At 40.8% G+C, this 19,470-nt stretch overlaps 1 protein-coding gene across 1 annotated transcript; it reads left to right on the top strand.

Moving 5' to 3' along the window:
- The first annotated feature begins 212 nt into the window (after window positions 1-212).
- Window positions 213-4,212, top strand: LOC147793457 (uncharacterized). The gene is made up of 5 exons (XM_087121119.1): window positions 213-501; window positions 694-1,337; window positions 1,369-2,696; window positions 3,318-3,753; window positions 3,802-4,212. Exons 1-5 carry the CDS (start codon window positions 213-215, stop codon window positions 4,204-4,206), a joined length of 3,102 nt encoding a protein of 1,033 aa, XP_086977245.1. The 3' UTR covers window positions 4,207-4,212.
- Window positions 4,213-19,470: the final 15,258 nt, after the last annotated feature.

The raw sequence follows: 19,470 nt of genomic DNA on the forward strand, positions 1-19,470 counted from the left end.
TTGATGTCGAGCAGTACTTCAAAGCCACAACGGCTTGTACTGACGACAAGAAGGTGACTGTAGCCTCGATGTATCTCATAGACGACGCCAAACTGTGGTGGCGTACGAAGGTGCAAGACATCGAGGATGGATTGTGCACCATCGACTCATGAGAGGACCTCAAGAAAGAGTTGAGGGAACAATTCCTCCCTGAAAACGCAGGACATATAGTAATGGAGAAAATAGTAGCCCTGAAACATACTGGAAGCATACAGGACTATGTCAGACAGTTCTCAACCCTGATGCTAGATATCAGGGGCACAGCAGAGAAGAACAAGATGTTCTTCTTTATAAATGGGTTACAGTCGTGGGCCAAAACAAAGATACATGAGAACAAGGTCCAAACCCTAGCTGCTGCAATGGCCTGCGCCGAGAGACTCATAGACTGTGGGAACGAAGCAAGATCCCAAAGAAGATCGACACCGTCCCCAAACACTGGGGGCAAAACATACAAGCCACCAGGTCATCGAAATGGAAGCCCCAAAAGACAGAGCGGATAGACGGATAAATCTCCCCAGAACAATCAAGCGGGGACATCTCGAGGGCCTTACCATCAAAAGAACCACCCGACGACACCTTTACAATGCATGCTGTGTAAAGGTCCCCACAAAGTATCCTACTGTTCTAATCGGGCCTCTTTCACTGCGCTCCAAGTGTCCATTCAAGAGAGCAATGAGGCAAGGGTCGAGACTATGCTAGACAAGAAGGAAGATCACGACAACCCCCGAATGGGCGCACTCAAATTCTTGTCAGCCCTCCAACGGAAAGTCGAACCGAAGGAGATAATAGAGAAAGGGCTCATGTTCGTAGATGCGACAATAAATTCTCGACCGAGCAAGAGCACTCTGATAGACTCTGGAGTAACCCACAACTTCATTACCGATCAAGAAGCCCGAAGATTGGGACTCACCATAGGAAAGGACCCGGGGAAAATGAAAGCTGTCAACTCCGAGGCCTTGCCTATTTTGGAAGTTTCCAAAGGAGTCCCCTTCAAAATAGGGGATTGGACTGGAGAGCTAGACCTTGTCGTGGTACGCATGGACGACTTCGACGTGGTACTTGGGATGGAGTTCCTCCTAGAACACAAGGTCATCCCAATGCCACTGGCGAAATGCTTGGTGATCACCGACCGCAACCCCACAGTAATACCTGCAAGCATCAAGCAACCAGGTAATCTTCGAGTGATCTCGGCCATACAGCTGAAAAGGGGACTCGCACGAGAGGAACCTACATTCATGGCCATACCGATGATGGAAGAAGCAACCACCAAAGAGACTGTCCCAGAGGAAATCAAGGAAGTACTAAACAGCTATACCGACATAATGCCAGAGAGTCTACCCCAAACACTACCACCTCGTCGAGGCATTGACCATGAAATCGAACTCCTCCCCAGAGTTAAAACCGCCAGCGAAGAATGCATACCGGATGGCTCCGCCCGAGCTAGCCGAATTGAGGAAACAATTGGATGAGTTGCTGAAGGCGGGATTCATCCCGGCAAAGGCACCTTACGAAGCCCCCGTACTGTTCCAGAAGAAGAAGGATGGGACGTTGCGTCTGTGCATAGACTATAGAGCCTTAAACAAGGTGACGGTACGCAACAAATATCCTCTGCCGATTATATCCGACTTGTTCGACCAACTTCACGGGGCCAAGTACTTCACAAAGTTGGACTTACGATCAGGGTATTATCAAGTACGTATTGCCGAAGGCGACGAACCCAAGACGACGTGCGTAACAAGATATGGGGTCTTTAAATTCCTAGTAATGCCCTTTGGCTTGACAAACGCCCCAGCTACTTTCGGCACGTTGATGAACCAGGTTTTCTACGAATACTTGGATCAGTTCGTCATAGTATACCTCGACGACATCGTTGTTTACAGCACAACCCTAGAGGAACACAAAGTGCACTTGAAGCTAGTGTTTGACAATCTACGGCAGAACCAACTGTATGTGAAGAAAGAGAAATGTGCATTCGCACAAACATGCATCAACTTCCTTGGACATGTCGTCAAATGTGGACAAATTAGTATGGATAGCGACAAGATAAAAGCTATCCAAGAATGGAAAGTTCCTACTTCCGCATCTGAGGTGCGGTCCTTCTTAGGATTAGCCAACTACTATAGGCGGTTCGTCGAAGGGTTTTCACGACGAGCCGCCCCATTGACAGAGCTGTTGAACAAAGACCACCCTTGGTCGTGGTCGAATGATTGTCAAATGGCCTTTGAAAATCTGAAAACAGCCATGACGAGGGGTCCTGTCCTCGGGTTGGTAAATGTTACAAAGCCATTTGAAATAGAAACAGATGCTTCCGACTTTGCTCTAAGTGGGGTCCTTATTCAGGAAGGCCACCCCATCGCTTACGAAAGTCGAAAGCTCAACGATGTCGAACGGAGATACACTGTCTCCGAGAAAGAAATGCTGGCTGTAGTCCACTGCCTTCGAGTCTGGAGACAGTATCTTTTGGGATCACAGTTCGTAGTGAAGACGGATAACAGCGTCATTTGCCACTTCTTTAATCAACCAAAATTAACAGCAAAACAAGCCCGGTGGCAGGAGTCGTGGAAGGAATTCGACTTCAAGTTCGAACACAAAGCAGGAAAGAGTAATCAAGCAGCCGACGCGCTGAATCGGAAGGGCGAACATGCGGCCCTGTGCATGTTAGCTCATATTCATTCAAGTAAGATCGATGGATCGATGCGCGACATCATCAAGGAATAGTTACATAAAGACCCATCGGCCAAAGCCGTCGTCGAACTAGCTAAAGCTAGAAAAACACGACAGTTTTGGGTTGAGGGAGACCTCCTGATGACCAAAGGAAACAGATTGTATGTCCCAAGAACGGGGGAACTGAGGAAGAAGCTCATTCAGGAATGTCACGATACCTTATGGGTCGGACACCCTGGGTGGCAAAGAACATACGCCCTAATAAAGAAGGGGTACTTCTGGCCAAACATGCGAGACGACATCATGCAATACACCAAGACGTGCCTCATCTGTCAACAGGACAAAGTCGAGAAAGCCAGAGTCTCAGGACTCTTGGAACCTCTACCTGTGCCAACAAGACCTTGGGAAAGTGTATCTCTGGACTTCATAACACACCTCCCAAAAGTCGGGGAATATGACGCCATCTTGGTTATCGTAGACCGATTCTCAAAATATGCGACATTCATCCCCACTCCAAAATTATGCTTGGCATAACTCACAGCCCAACTGTTTTTCAAACACGTTGTAAAGCTATGGGGTATTTCGTCAAGCATCATTGGTGATGGGGATGGCAGATTCATTGGGACATTCTGGACTGAGTTATTCGCCTTCTTGGGAACAACCTTAAACATCTCCTCGAGTTATCACCCTCAAACCGATGGACAGACAGAACAGTTCAATTGCTTGCTCGAAGAATACTTACGTCACTTCGTCGACGCTCGCCAGAAGAACTGGATACAACTGTTAGATGTCGCCCAATTTTGCTTCAATTGCCAAACAAGCTCGTCTACGGAGAAGAGTCCCTTCGAAATTGTAAGTGGACGACAACCGGCCTTACCCCATATTATTGATCATCCTTATGCAGGGAAAAACCCTCAAGCTCACAACTTTACAAGAGAATGGAAGCAGACGACAGATATAGCCCGGGCATATTTAGAGAAGGCTTCCAAGCATATGAAAAAGTGGGCGGACAAGAAGCATCGCCCCCTTCAATTCCGAGCAAGAGATCAAGTTCTTATCAAGCTGAGACCAAAACAGATCAGATTTCGCAGCATATAGGACCAGAGACTAGTTCGAAAATATGAAGACCCGATTGAAGTCCTTAAAAAGATCGGGGCTACCTCCTACCGAGTTGCACTACCCGCATGGATGAAAATCCACCCAGTAATTCATGTGAGCAACTTGAAGCCCTATCACCCTGACCAAGACGACGACCAACGAAATGCAACCACAAGACCAAGCATCGATCTGAAGCAAAAAGAAACAAAAGAAGTAGAAGAGATCCTAGCCGACAGGGTTAGGAAGATAGGAAGACCTGTACGGACGATTCGTGAATTCCTTGTCAAATGGAAGAATCTCCCTACAGAGGAAACCAGCTGGGAACGCGCCAAAGATCTGAACTCCGCCGCCACCCACATCGCAAGGTTTGAAAGTAGTCAGTTGACAGGGACGTCAACCAATTAGGTGGGGGAGGATGTCACGATCATGCTCGTCTAGGGCGTGTTGCCCATGGCCGCATGCCCATGACAAGCCAAACCCTTGGCATGTCTTTTCATTCTAGTGTTTTTCCTTTTGTAATTCTAGGGCGTATGACGCCTCAAAAATATCATGTCTAGCCCTGCCAGACATAAAATGGCTCAGAATGTATTATAGGGGGATATGACTAGTTGTCAACTTCTCCCTACCCAAGGTTATATATGCTAAGCCGTTGTTATCTTTCTCTTACTTGCTTATATAGCGTCTCTTTCCAAAATCTCTCTTTCTAAAATCTCTCTCTCTCCTCGTTTTCTAAAACCTTGTTTTAAAATCGAGGCTAGAGGCTCGATCGTACGTCGCTTGGCCGTAGGCGACGCAAGAACAAATTGGCTTAGCTCACTTGTCGCTAGAAAGTGAGTGCCGCACAATCGCTAGTCCGCTGCCTTCGAAAGTGCGATTGTGTCACGCGGCTCCCCTCGGCTCCGGTGGATCAATTGGCTCAGCGGCGGCCCCTCGGCTCCACCCCGTTTGTCACCGTTTCAACCCTCTCGGACTTAGTTTCAGCCCTATTTAAGGTAAAATAGAACATTTTAAGGTCGTATTTCACAAATTCAAGTTTGGAATTAATTATATTTGTGAAATACTAACGAAAGTGACGAATGAACCAATAGCAACCAACCACCAACGGAAGTGTAGAACGTTCACAAGGAGCTAGGAGCTTTTATATTCTAGGGAGTACTTCAGCTAAGGCCTACCAAGTAAGTGGCTCCCGTCGTAGGTTACGTGTCATTTGCTGTATGTTGGCACGTGCCCGTGGATTTGCACGTGTCATTAAATTGTATGATAGTGTAATATGCTTAAGTACGAAATCATGTGAACGTGTATGTATGCTATGTATGCTGCTTAGTTTGATGTGATAGGTTTTGCATGTGACGATATGTGGTCCTTGAATGATTATGGCATGTTTGTATGGAATATGTGAATGTGAACAACATGAATTGTATGACATGAAACACGGTAAACTATCTGGAATCATAACCCTGATCGAAATGTGTATGAAATGTGAACTGAAAATGAGAATGACATGAAGCATGGAACGTGACAGGGGGGTTATGGTCATTAAAGATAAATGTAGTAATAGGGGGACCTCATGCATTGTGTGTGTTCATGCATTTGGGGGGATACCTCCATCCCATCACGAGGGTACGAACGCGTACATCCAAGGGCAGGACAACGATCGTTATGCATTGCATAGCGCTGCCGTGACGGTTCTAGTTTTAACGGGTCCCGGCATAAGGGGCTCCCAGAGTATGTCCACCGGATAAGGACAGTGGCCCAGCGGTGTGCGAACAGCTGGTGAGCCCATACTCGCACGTATGGGCTGTGTGTAGAGTATACGGTACACGTCCACGATTACCCGTTAGGATTGCACCGTAGGGAAAACAAAATGAAATGAAACGAAACGATAGGTCCCATCATTTCATTGCATGTGATTGTTGCATAACCCCGATAGGGGGTCACTTACTGAGTATTCTAGAAATACTCAAGCCTCGTGCTACTTTACTTTTGCAGATAAGGGCAAGGCACCCATGTGACAACGACGGCTGCATCGTACACCTCGGGACCATGGCAGATGCATAGGGTAGTTGTTTTTTTATTCCATTTCATAGTCTAGGTTGAATTCGGTTTGCATCACTAGTATAGGTTGAGTTGTATTTGCATAATAAACCATAGAGTAGTATAAGACATTCATTTCGGTTTTGTTCATTTTCCTTTATTTCAATAATGTTCTTTTCCTTCCTTTCCCTTGTAATCATTTTCTCTTTCACGAGGTAATAAAAGGCGAGTGTAGGTCGCATTTATGAACAGGGCCCATTTAATGTATATTCCACATTCCAAGGTATAGTAATGACCTTAGATTAAATAGGTAAAAATTATAGGGTCATTACAGTTGGTATCAGAGCCAAGTTATAGATCTTGTAGACTAGCCTACAGAGTAGGTTTGGCATGTTCCACGGTCCAATTACTGATGCCCCGTCGTTGCCAGGTATACCTTACGTAGAATGAGGGATGTATGATCATTGTGATATATTTAATGTGGTTGGCTTTAAATGATGCATGACATGATACTGTATGAAAATGTGTTGTGATGTGATCTGATGTAATGCATGTCTTTACGTTATGATATTTATGTCTTCTATATGAATTATAAGATAGGATGTAGGGAATATTATAAGTAAATCATAAACTTAGCTAGAATCCTTTTCTTGGTTTCTAGAACCATGCCGCATAGAGGACGTAGAAGACGTAGGAGAGGGAGAGGACGACCTCCCATTAGGAGAGGGGGAAGAAGAGAAGCCGATAGAAGCTCTTCCCAAGAGGGGTCGATTACCGGACCATATGCGTTTGTACCACCTCCTGAATACGCACCTCCCCCACAAACCGTGCCACCTCCTGAATATGCACCTCCCCCACAAGTTGTACCCCCTCCTGAATACACACCACCCCCTCAAGCTGCACCACAGGCCCGGTTAGACCTCGCCACAAGATTAATGTTGGAATCACTCCAAACAACAATGCAAACCAATCTAGCCACACAACAGGCCACGTTGCTAGCTACCAACAAGTCGCGGCAATGGCCACGCAACCAGCCAACGCGGCGGCCACACAACCGGTGGATGCGGTAGCTATACAACCGGCCAACAACCCCCATTCGAATAAGGGTGCGAGTTGGTTAAAGGATTTCAGACAGTATAACCCCCATCCTTTTGTCGGTTCAAAGGAAGATCCCACAACGGCTCAGATGTGGATCGCAAACATGGAAACGACCTTTAAATCAATGAGATGCCTTGATGAACATAAGGTGGCGTGTGCGACATATATGTTACAAAAAGATGCAGAAGTGTGGTGGTCGGATAATAAACAGAGCATCAACCCGGGCGGGGGAATTACAACGTGGGGAACCTTTAAGGAAGCTTTTCTGAAATATTATTATCCAAACGAAACTCGTATAAAGAAAGAACAAGAGTTTAACCATTTAACCCAAGGTGATCGCACGGTGGATCAATATGATCAGGACTTCATGAGATTGAGAAGGTTTGCACCATCATTAGCTGACACTGAAGAGAAACAAACAGAAAAATTTGTGTTGGGATTGAACCCGAAAACCCGCCGCATGTTAGAGGTCTTTAACCCAAAAACCGATGAAGAGGCCCTAAGGACGACCAAGGCCCTAGAGGAACCCTAGAGGAAAAGAAAATAGAGCCAAAGGTTGTCACAGGGAGGAAACGCCCTGTCGAGGTCGAAACCACAGAATTCCAACCACCGCTCCAGAGACCTCGATATCAGAGTAGGCCACCTGCTCCACCCCCAATAGCTCGATACCTAGCAATGGAGAAGCCCCTGTGGCGTAACTATGGAAAACAACATGTTGAGAGATGTTTAGCGGGCTCAGGTATGTGTTATATCTGTGGTCATGCAGGTCATGTGGCCAGAACTTGTCTTACAAGGAGCTCGGGAAATCCAAGGGAACCCCTTAGAGGACCGGTCATCCGAGAGCCCACCATACAAACCCGCCCACAGACCAGGGCATATGCAACGACCAGTAAAGAGGCGAGAACATCTGGCACCGTGGTGACAGGTACACTTTCTATACTAGGACACTTTGCGTTGACATTGTTTGATTCTGGTTCTACCCATTCCTTTGTTACTTTACCATTTGTTAAACAAGCACAGTTCGTAGTAGAACCCTTAATGCATGTATTTTCGGTCAGTACCCCAACAGGGGTAGACTTAGTTACGAAAAATAGAGTAAAGGACGGACAAGTGGTAATAGCTCGACAAATCATCCACGTAGACTTAAAGGTAGTAGATATGACGGATTTTGACGTCATACTAGGAATGGACTGGCTAGCCGAAAACTTCGCTAGCATAGACTGCCATAAGAAAGAGGTGATATTCACACCTCCCAACGGACTTACCTTTAAGTTTAAAGGAACCTCCATAGGTACCACCCCAAAAATAATATCGATGATGAAAGCGAGACGCCTAATACAACAAGGGGGGTGGGCGTTTCTAGCCTGTGCAATAAACACAAAAGGAAAGGAAAAACCAATAGATATAGTATCCATAGTAAACGAATTTATGGATGTCTTCCCGGAGGACCTCCTGGGAATTCCTCCATCGCAAGAGGTAGACTTTGGAATAGATCTGGAACCAGGAATGGGACCCATCTCTAAGGCCCCGTACCGCATGGCACCAGCAGAACTAAAAGAACTTAAATCACAACTGCAAGACCTGTTAGATAAAGGCTTCATTCGACCTAGCGTGTCCCCTTGGGGTGCACCAGTGTTGTTTGTCAAAAAGAAAGACGGCTCAATGCGTTTATGCATTGATTATAGGGAATTAAACAAGAGGACGGTAAAGAACAAATACCCGTTACCCCGTATTGAGGACCTATTTGACCAACCTCGTGGGGCGACAGTGTTTTCTAAAATAGATCTTCGATCAGGATATCATCAAATTAAGATTAAAAATGAAGACATACCGAAAACAACCTTTCGAACCAGAATTGGCCACTACGAGTTTGTGGTGATATCTTTTGGTCTCACCAATGCCCTAGCGGTATTTATGGAATTAATGAACCAAGTATTTAAGGAGTGCTTAGACTCGTTTGTGATCGTGTTCATAGGCGACATCTTGATATACTCAAAAACGAACCTAGAACACAAAGAGCACCTTCGCAAAGCCTTAACTATCCTAAGGGAGAACAAGTTGTATGCCAAATTCTCCAAGTGCAAATTTTGGCTACGACAAGTTTCGTTTCTAGGGCACGTAGTGTCTAAAGACGGAATCTTCGTAGATTCCAATAAGATAGAAGCTGTCACGAAATGGAAATGCCCAACAACGGTCATCGAGATACGAAGTTTCTTGGGATTGGCGGGCTACTATCGAAGGTTTGTCCAGGACTTCGCTAGAATAGCCACGCCTCTCACCCAATTGACAAAAAAAGGTGTACCTTTTGCTTGGGACGATACTTGTGAGGCCAGCTTTCAAGAGCTAAACAAAGACTAGTATCCGCCCCAGTGCCCACAGTTCTAGAGAGTTTTGTGGGATACGTGATACGCGTTATTTGCTGTATGTTGGCACGTGCCCGTGGATTTGCACGTGTCATTAAATTGTAAGCTAGTTTAATATGCTTAAGTACGAAATCATGTGAACGTGTATGTATGCTATGTATGCTGCTTAGTTTGATGTGATAGGTTTTGCATGTGACGATATGTGGTCCTTGAATGATTATGACATGTTTGTATGGAATATGTGAATGTGAACAGCATGAATTGTATGACATGAAACACGGTAAACTGTCTGGAATCATAACCCCGATAGAAATGTGTATAAAATGTGAACTGAAAATTTGAATGACATGAAGCATGAAACGTGACAGGGGGGGTTATGGTCATTAAAGATAAATGTAGTAATAGGGGGACCTCATGCATTGTGTGTGTTCATGCATCTGGGGGGATACCCCCATCCCATCACGAGGGTACGGACGCGTACATCCAAGGGCAGGACAACGATCGTTATGCATTGCATAGCGCTGTCGTGATGGTTCTAGTTTTAACGGGTCCCGGCATAAGGAGCTCCTAGAGTATGCCCACCAGATAAGGATAGTGGCCACGCGGTGTGCAACTAGCTGGTGAGCCCATACTCGCACGTATGGGCTGTGTGTAGAGTATATGGTACACGTCCACGATTACCCGTTAGGATTGCACCGTAGGGAAAACAAAATGAAACGAAACAAAACGATAGGTCCCATCATTTCATTGCATGTGATTGTTGCATAACCCCGATAGGGGGTCACTTACTGAGTATTCTAGAAATACTCAAGCCTCGTGCTACTTTACTTTTGCAGATAAGGGCAAGGCACCCATGTGACAACGACGGCTGCATCGTACACCTCGGGACCATGGCACATGCATAGGGTAGTTATTTTTTTATTCCATTTCATAGTCTAGGTTGAATTCGGTTTGCATCACTAGTATAGGTTGAGTTGTATTTGCATAATAAACCATAGAGTAGTATAAGACATTCATTTCGGTTTTTTCATTTTCCTTTATTTCAATAATGTTCTTTTCCTTCCTTTCCCTTGTAATCATTTTCTCTTTCACGAGGTAATAAAAGGCGAGTGTAGGTCGCATTTATGAACAGGGCCCATTTAATGTATATTCCACATTCCAAGGTATAGTAATGACCTTAGATTAAATAGGTAAAAATTATAGGGTCATTAGAATGACTCTTTTAGCCGATTCAATATGTCTACCATTTTGGGGACTTGACCAAATAGGGAGTTGGGAACATAATATCATGAGATTGAATTTACTCCTTTCCATATATGGAAAGTAGATGAGTTGTTCTCTTAAATACTGATTTCGGGACTTGAACAATGGGGCCCCACTCTCTCACTGGCTCGAGAGGGACTTGATTTATGATTGGATCATAGACAAATTGTTCATTAGAGAATCAGTGATACTTAAGGTGAAAGATGTAATTACAGGGGTAAAACGGACTTTTGACCCAGTTGTAATTATGAACAACTCGTGAAGGATCGACTTGCTTTATAATGGTTATATCAATGGACATAACTTGTCCTGCAGAGCATAAGAGTGAAACTCTAGGTCTATAGGGGAGTGACCTATAGTTAATGAATGAGAATTGATTAATTAAATAGTTTAATTAATTAATTTTGTATTGGAGCTTATAATCTGTAGTCCATAACTTGCTAGCTCATAATAACGCTAGGTTTAATTTATTTGAAAGAAAATTTGAAGGGTTAAAATTTATTTTTAATATATTAGATATATTAAATATAAAAGAGAAAATAAATTTAATTTTAAATGACAAATTAATATTTAATATATTAGATATATTAAATAAATAGAGAAAATATATTAATTTAAAGGGTTCAAATTAATATTTAATATTATTAGATATGTGAAATATAAATGGAGAAAAATATATTAAGTTGAATGGTTAAAATTAATATTTAATATATTAGATATATGAAAAAGGAAAAACATATTTATTGTATTTGATAGAATTAAATATTAAATCAATGTATTTTGATACGTTAAATAAAATTATATTTGAAATTTTAATTAGATTCAAACTAATTAAATATATATTAGGATATGTTATAATATCTCATATATTCTAAATATTAAATATGCAAATATATTATTTGGAAAAGATTCTTCTAGAGTCCCTATGAACAAGACCACCCAAACACATCAATCTCTTCCACTTTCTTTAGAGAATGAAATTACCAGAGAATTCTCGAAATTCTTTCTTCTTCTCCAATCCCTTTAAGATTTTCTAGAATTCTTTCTTCTTCTCTAATCCCTTTGAGATTTTCTTTCAAGAGGCTCCTACAAGCCTTGACCTTGTGTTCGAGTCATAGCAAGGAAGATCTAGTGAAATGTGGAAGAACGTTTGCATGGTTGGATTACTCCGAGGAGTCTTGCAAGCTAGGGTTTCTACAAAGGTAGAGTTCTTATACTCGAATTATTACTTTTGTTTTAATTCTTAATAAATTTCAAAACGGTTCCCAATGCTTCCGCTACGTGGATGAAGAGTTCATTTCCTTCAATCATCACCTTTGGGGTGATTGTAGAAAATGACTATCAAGGTAAGGGTTATGTGTTTCGAGTAACTAGCCTTCGATAGTCATTTTAATGAAATAAGGAGGGATGTTGATTTCCTCGTGGCAATGGATCACGCTGTGTGTTTCGGGTAACTAGCCAGGGATAATCATTTTAAGGAGTAAAGATGGGCGTTAATTTTCTTGTGGCAATAATCATCCGCTGCTTGTTTCGGGTGATTAAACACTAGGGTCCCTCGATTCTAGTTGATCGCCTTGTGACGATTTATGTATTTGACCAAATAGAGGAGTTCCTACTGAGGATTTTAATACTCACCGTGTTTTTAAAATGGTTTTCAGGCGAAGGTGTGGCATGGAGGTGACGAGTGGGATGTCGAAGTCAGTCATGGGGCGACTCAAGGAGTTTATGTTTATTGGAATTTTATTTTGATGGATAGACGTTTTCGCACTTTTGTTTATTAATTTAAACTATGTTTGTGGACGCTTAGTTTATGGGAATTAGGCGGTCACACCAAATTGCCTTCTGATTTTAATTTCATACGTTGCCAACATTTTTTAAGCTACATGTTTTAACCTTTTTAAAGGGGTACCCCGCACATGATTTTAATAAATGACCGTTTTTGCATAGTTTTCATTAATTTTTAAATAAATCAAATTATTTTTGGTAACTGCCCTGACCGCTACTTATAGGACAAGTCGGGTGGTTACATAGATGCCTATATCTATTTGCATGTGATTTCATTTAGCATGGCCCCTATTGTGGGGTCACTTACTGAGTATTCTTCGAAATACTCAGGCTGTGTGCCACATCATTTTTTAGGTAAAAGCAAGGCACATATGTACGGATGACGGCAACATCACAAACAGAGACGGTGACACGTGCATAGGGTAGACTCATATTTAAATTCCAGTCTTAAGTTAAAATAGGTTGTTTTTCATTTCATTGTTTTAAATTATTTTGTATTGTTTTTATTTTCTTTAAATTTTCTGTATTTCGTATTAAACACGTAAGACCATGGCTATGTTTTCCAGAGTTAAAAGATGTTTTAAATGTTTTCGACATTTATACTATAGATGATGTTTTCTTTTAAGAGTTATGTTCTGCATTTTAGAAAAGCATGAAACGTTAATAGCGACTCTGAGTAAGTAGAAATTTAGGGTCCTTACAGTTGGTATCAGAGCTCTAGGTTTTAGATTCTATAGACTAGCCTATGATGTAGGCTTGACACGTTCCATGGTCCCAACGTCGATGTCCCATCACCGTCAGGTACGCCTTGCAGAAGATAAGAAAAGAGAAGCGTTTTCAAACTCGCATAGATTTTTCTGTTTATATTACTGAAATTCTTGTGGCATTTCATGTATTTATTAAGAGTACGATGTTGTTTGTAGCATGCTGAGTAAATTATTTTTGACACTATGATGTGAACTTAGTATATGTAATATATAGCATATGTTCATAAGCAATGAGCCTTAAACTTAAGAGATGTTATCTTGGTTTCTAGAACCATGTCGTCCAGACCACGCAGAAGAGTAAGACAAGGAAGGGGATGACCCCTATTAGAGGAAGAAGGCGATATGAGGCAGAAGAGAGCCCGCCTCGAAAGGGATCAAAGACAGGGTTCGAATTAGAACCCTTATAACATGTACTATTGGTAAGCACCCCTGCGAGGGTAGACTTAGTAGCTAGGGATAGAGTAAAGAATGGTCAAGTAATCGTAGCGGACCAAACCCCAAGTGTAGACCTAATAGTAGTGAACATGACCGACTTCAATGTAATACTAGGCATGGAGTGGTTAGCTAAAAATCGTGCTACTATAGACTGTCACAAAAAGGAAGTAGTATTCTCACCACTGGATGGACCTAGCTTTAAGATTAAAGGCACAAGTATTGGGACGACTCCAAAGGTAGTCTCGATGATGAAAGCAAAGAAACTAGTCCAACAAGGCGGTTGGGCTATATTAGCATGTGTCATAGATGTAAGAGGAAAACAAAAGACCTTAGACAACATACTAGTAGTAAATGAATTCTCAGACGTATTTCTGGAAGACCTACAAGGAATACCCCTTTTCGAGAGGTCGACTTCGCTATAGAACTCGAGCTAGAAATTTGGCCTATTTCCAAAGCACCCTATCGTATGGTGCCAATAGAGTTGAAAGAACTCAAGACGTAGTTACAAGACCTACTGAACAAAGATTTTATTCGACCTAGTGTATCCCCTTGGGATGCGCTGGTGTTGTTTGTGAAAAAGAAAGACGGATCGATGCGTCTGTGCATCGATTACATAGAGTTAAATAAGAGAACCATAAAGAACAAATACCCTCTGCCTCGTATAGAAGACCTATTCGATCAACTTAGAGAGGCAACAATATTCTCCAAGATAAAACATTCAGTCAGGTTACCACCAAATCAAAATTAAATAAAAAGACGTACCAAAGACAACATTTAGGATAAGGTACGGTCATTACGTGTACGTAGTGATGTCATTTGGCTTCACCAATGCCCTAACTGTGTTTATGGAATTAATGAACCGAGTATTCACAGACTGTCTAGATACGTTTGTTACTATGTTCATTGACGATATCCTATTGTACTCGAAAACAGACCTAGAACACCAGGAACACCTCCGAAAAGACCTAACCACTCTGGGAATAAGTTGTATATCAAGTTCTCCAAGTGTGAATCTTGGTTGCGACAAGTCTCGTTCTTAAGACACATGGTGCCAAAGGACGGAATATCTAAAATACCCGTCACTATGGTCATTTTATATTATTACTTGGTTAGCTACTTATTCCTTTGGTTGTTCGTTACTTGGCATTGTGTCACTTAAAACGCATGAATCCTTAAATACAGGTTGTCAGGTTCATGTCTTGTACCATAAATTCTAGGGGTGAAGTGTCTTAGGGAACAAAATGAGAACAAAAACAAGAACAAGAACTAAGGATAAGAACCCAGAGCAAGACTAAGGAGAAGGAAAAGAATCAAGGACAAGAATTAAGAACTACGAATAAGAGCTAGAATGTGGATCAAGATCCAAATTTTGAGAACTAAGAATCGAGAATCTCAAAACTAAGGTCCTTAGATAAGAACCAAAGTTAAGAACTCAGAACCAAGGTCCTTGGGCTAGATTATTGTTGCAACGGTATGGCACCCTAGAGGAGGTGAATAGGCTTTAACAATAAAATTATTTAAATGTGATTAATTATTCTAATTATGATTTTTTTTTTTTTTAATGAGTAGAATTTGATAATGGATACAATAAAATAGTTCAAGAAATAACAATAAAAATTATTTAAAAAAAAAAAAAAAAAAAAAAAAAACTTAGAACATGCAATGAATCTTAATAACACTTTCGAAATTATTAATAACACTTTTGAAATTAAATAGAAAAGAGTTAGAAAATATGACACTTGTAGTTTTATAGTGGTTTGGTCAAACTCGACCTACCCCACTCCCCAAGCGCCTCTTGAAAATTTGAATAAACTTTTCTCGATTCTTTCCTCGGATCAGAGCTCAACCGCTACACTGCTCTTTTTACGAGTTCAAGAGCAAACTCAATCCCTTCCATGGCTCAGGATCAAATCGGTACACCGCTGTTTTTACGAGTTCAAGAGCAAACTCAATTCTCTCCACGGCTCAGGATCAAATTGGTACACAACTATTTCCCCACTGAGAATGTTTGATTAATCCACCGTATGTGTGAAAATTACCTTATTTATAATCAAATAAATTACAAGTATATGGGAAGAGTAATAAATGGAAATAACAATGGAAAGACACCTATGGTAAGAAGGCAAATATCTAGATATTTGTCTATAATAAAATATCAGATATGATATATATGGTAAACTATAATTTAATATTAAATATCCTTACCACTTACCCTACAATAAACATTTGGTAAAGAATAAGATGAACCAGCAATAAAATTGAAAAATTTGGAGAGATCTTCGATAAAATTAGAAGATTTGGAGAGAAGAACCATTGGCCACACAATAGAATAAATATATGTTCTAAGAATAAGATGAACACGCAATATAGCAATAAAATTTCCAATTTGGAGGGAGTAAGACTTTATAAAAATTTAGATCAAAGAAACTATTGGAAGTTGTGTGTTGTGTTATAAAAAAGATGGAGAAGATATGAGTTTAAATAGGAAACATATGTCAAAAATAGGAATTAATACAGTCAACTAATGAGCAAACTTTTGGATCACTAAAACATTTCAAATTCATTTTTATTATTTATATTTTTTTTAATGTAATAATATAATAATAAAAAATATTAATAAAAATGACGTGAGTACCGTTTATTTTTATAATTCAAATAATTTTATTTCTATCGAAAGTAATTGAAAATTCCACCCTTTGTTACTCTTCCAAACTTAAAAATGTCATATTTTGATTGGTCCTTGATGTCAATTTTGCCGCTACATCATCACGTCGGGTATCTTGTTTCGATTGAAATTTCTCTGTTTTAGCTCTGATTTGAGTTATTGAAAAAGACGTTGAAATCATTATTTCTAACCTTATACTGTAGACAATTCAAAATACTGACAATTGTTAATAATTGAGTGTAAGTTTGTTACCATCAAAATATCAATTAATTAATTAATTTGAGATGAACTACCAAAAAGCCAACAATAATAATATAACCTAAGAGCCTAAATTCTTAGGATAAGAATGAGAACATGTCAAGAAAGAGGGTAGTATCCTAGTACACGTAGGTGGACAAGATGAAGAGCCTAAAAATAGGCTTCTCACTGACTCTTTGTACTCCCTCCATATTTTTCATGTTTCTCTCGTATTTTTTACATGTCTTTTTACACCATCAAATCAACCCCAGTCGCAATCATATTTCGAACAAGCTTGAAAATCAGGTTGTGATATATTAGCCTCAAACCCGTAATAAACTTGCTTTCCTTCATTAATATTAATAGACTTATCTCATGTTGGAGCTGCAAAAACTCTAAGAGTTTTTAGTATTGTATCATTGGAATATTTTCTAAAGAAATTTTCTCATGGTATGTGAATATTTGCTAAAACTACGACTATAGTAGTGAAATTTTCTATTTATAATCATCAAATAAATTATAAGTAAAAGGTAACAGAAATAAACCGATACAAGATATTTGTCTATAATAAAAAGTCAAATATAATAACTATGTTAAAGTTAAAGAGTAATAAACATATTTGCTGCCTTCAATAGGAGGTCAAATATGGTATTTACAGTAAACCATAATCGAGAGCAAATATCTAGATATTTGCTTTCAATAAAAGGTCAAATATGTTATCGTAAACCTTAATGGAAGGCTAAATATCCTTAACACCCCTTGCAAATTGAGCATCGAGTTTGAACGAACGTAAAACTTGGATAAAAATTTGAAGAGATGTCAATGCATAGTAGAATCAGAGAGGGGAGAACCATCAGCACCCCTCTTAGGGATTGAGAAACAATCCTGGGTTGTGGGCTATAGAGATGCAAGATAGTGGCTTCAAAATTAAGGCGATGACTCTATTCTTAAAAAAGGGCAAGAGACAGATAGAGAGAGGGTTTAATGGTGGCAGTGAAGAAGGAAGGATGGACGTGCGGTGAGAGCAATAGAAGAAAATGGCAGAAATTGAAAATGTGGACTATAGGATGTATTTTAGACGAAGAAAGAAAGAGAGGGGTGAAGAGGGAGAGGGGTCTGCGCCTTGTGGACTAATTTGCTATCGAGCAAATGAGCACGAGTAAGAATATCTCGAGCATATTTTAACTGACTAATAAAGAGATCATCATGAGTGGGTGAAGAGCCACAATGATAGATCCAAAGATAGTGATTCTATTCACAGCACCACCATTGACAGGAGTGGAGGTCGGCAACAGGGTAGTAGGTGGAGCTGGTGGAGAAGTAGCCAACGCCATAGTAGGTGGTAAACTTCCAATGGACGGAGAGGGCGCCACGCCCCCCAGAGCATGGGATGAAGGCAGTGTTGTAGCCATAAGAGTCGCCACAGTGCGCAAAGGAGTCGATTTTGAGAAGAGGTCGGCGTCGACTTGGTTGGCAAAGAGGCTTGTACGATGCCCAAATTCTGAAGGTAAATCTTGCAGAAGGTCGGTAGGCTTGTAGAGATTTCATATATTTCCGATGAGAATGCTGATAAGGATCTTGAGGTTAGTGTTTCTGTGAAGGGATTGGGAAGAAAATGGTAGAAGCTATGTTGGCTAAGGGGAAACTGATTATGTTGGAGAAGATGATGTTGTATATATAGAGTACGGCGAAGAGTGGGCCTGCAAAAGATGATTTGGAGGCCAAAAAGGTGGAGTCAAAGAGTAATCAATCGGCTCTGCCTGCGGCAGCCATGACGACTGCCCCTACAACGTCAAAGCCAGCAGTGATGGTGGAGAAGAAGATGAGAAAAGGATTCAAAAGCTCTGCAGAAGAAAGGTTCGGGGTTAATAAACCAAAGGAACTCTAATACTATGAAAATATTTGCTAAAACCACGACACCTAAATGATGGTGAAATTATGTATTTATAATCATCAAATAAATTACCAAGTAAATGGAAAAAGTAATAAATGGATACAAGATATTTCCTATAATAAAAGGGGAAGGATGATACATATGGTAAACCGTAATGGAAGTCAAATATCTAGATATTTACCATCAATAAAAGATCAAATATGGTATATTCTATGTTTAACCGTAATAAAAGACTAAATATGTTTAAGTCTCGTAGGTACCTCCTTTCTTGCGTTCCACCTTCGTAATCCTAAGATAACTGTCCATAAACACGAGCATCCCTAAGATGTTCTTGATCATAGAATGGAGCTTTTAACCTTCCTTGTTGGTCACTTTATCTCCCTCTTCCCGTTGGAATCATTAGAATTATGTATAACTAAAACTAGATTCATCATCTTTTAAGCGCATATTTTACATGTACACTCAATCTCAACATACAATATATATCATACACACCACATAATAAAATAAAATATTACAATTTTTCTTTTTCAAGGTGTACACATAATAAAGCTTACAATGCATTCGCACGCCCTTTATGTAGTTCATCGATGCATCCGAGAGAGAGATAGAGAGAGAGAACTCACTGACGATCTCAGTTAACGATGCTCTTCCCTTCTTTTCCGAGGCAAACTCAACGTGGTAATGGATGTAATAGGTCACGAGGAGGGTCACTGTCGCCATTGGTAGCAGAAACGAACGAAGAAATGCTAGTCGGAGGAAACCTGGCTAGAAAAATATGAAACCGCAAGAAGGAGAGAGACGTCTAACATGCATGTATGTATGTCATGTGCATCGAGATACTTCCCATTATGTTATGTTCATATGAACGCATACTTTCGGTATTTATGTTTGTCATGATATCATGCGAGTCTTTCCTTTTATATGGCCTTCGGTGACGTGTAATGCATTTGTCCGACCAAGGCAGCCCTAAGGGGTACATATACGAGCCCACCTGGTGGGTCCATGTGCGCGTACGTGGGTCGTGTGTGGGGAAGTACCACACATTTAACCTTGCAGAGAACTGAAAAGAGTCCAAGGCCATGTGACGATTTTTAAAGATAGTTCCCAGCCATGTTATGTGTGTGC

Source organism: Cucurbita pepo, chromosome 2 (assembly GCF_057944985.1).
Source record: "Cucurbita pepo subsp. pepo isolate OVF chromosome 2, ASM5794498v1, whole genome shotgun sequence".
In the NCBI taxonomy this organism is placed as follows: domain Eukaryota; kingdom Viridiplantae; phylum Streptophyta; class Magnoliopsida; order Cucurbitales; family Cucurbitaceae; genus Cucurbita; species Cucurbita pepo.

What these genes read in the sequence shown, in the direction of transcription:
- LOC147793457 (XM_087121119.1), top strand. Translation starts at nt 213, where the DNA reads ATGGAGAAAATAGTAGCCCTGAAACATACTGGAAGCATACAGGACTAT. An exon ending in GAACATGCGGCCCTGTGCAT is followed by an intron (nt 2,697 to 3,317) that starts GTTAGCTCATAT and finishes TGGGGATGGCAG; the next exon opens with ATTCATTGGGACATTCTGGA. An exon ending in AATTCCGAGCAAGAGATCAA is followed by an intron (nt 3,754 to 3,801) that starts GTTCTTATCAAG and finishes CGCAGCATATAG; the next exon opens with GACCAGAGACTAGTTCGAAA.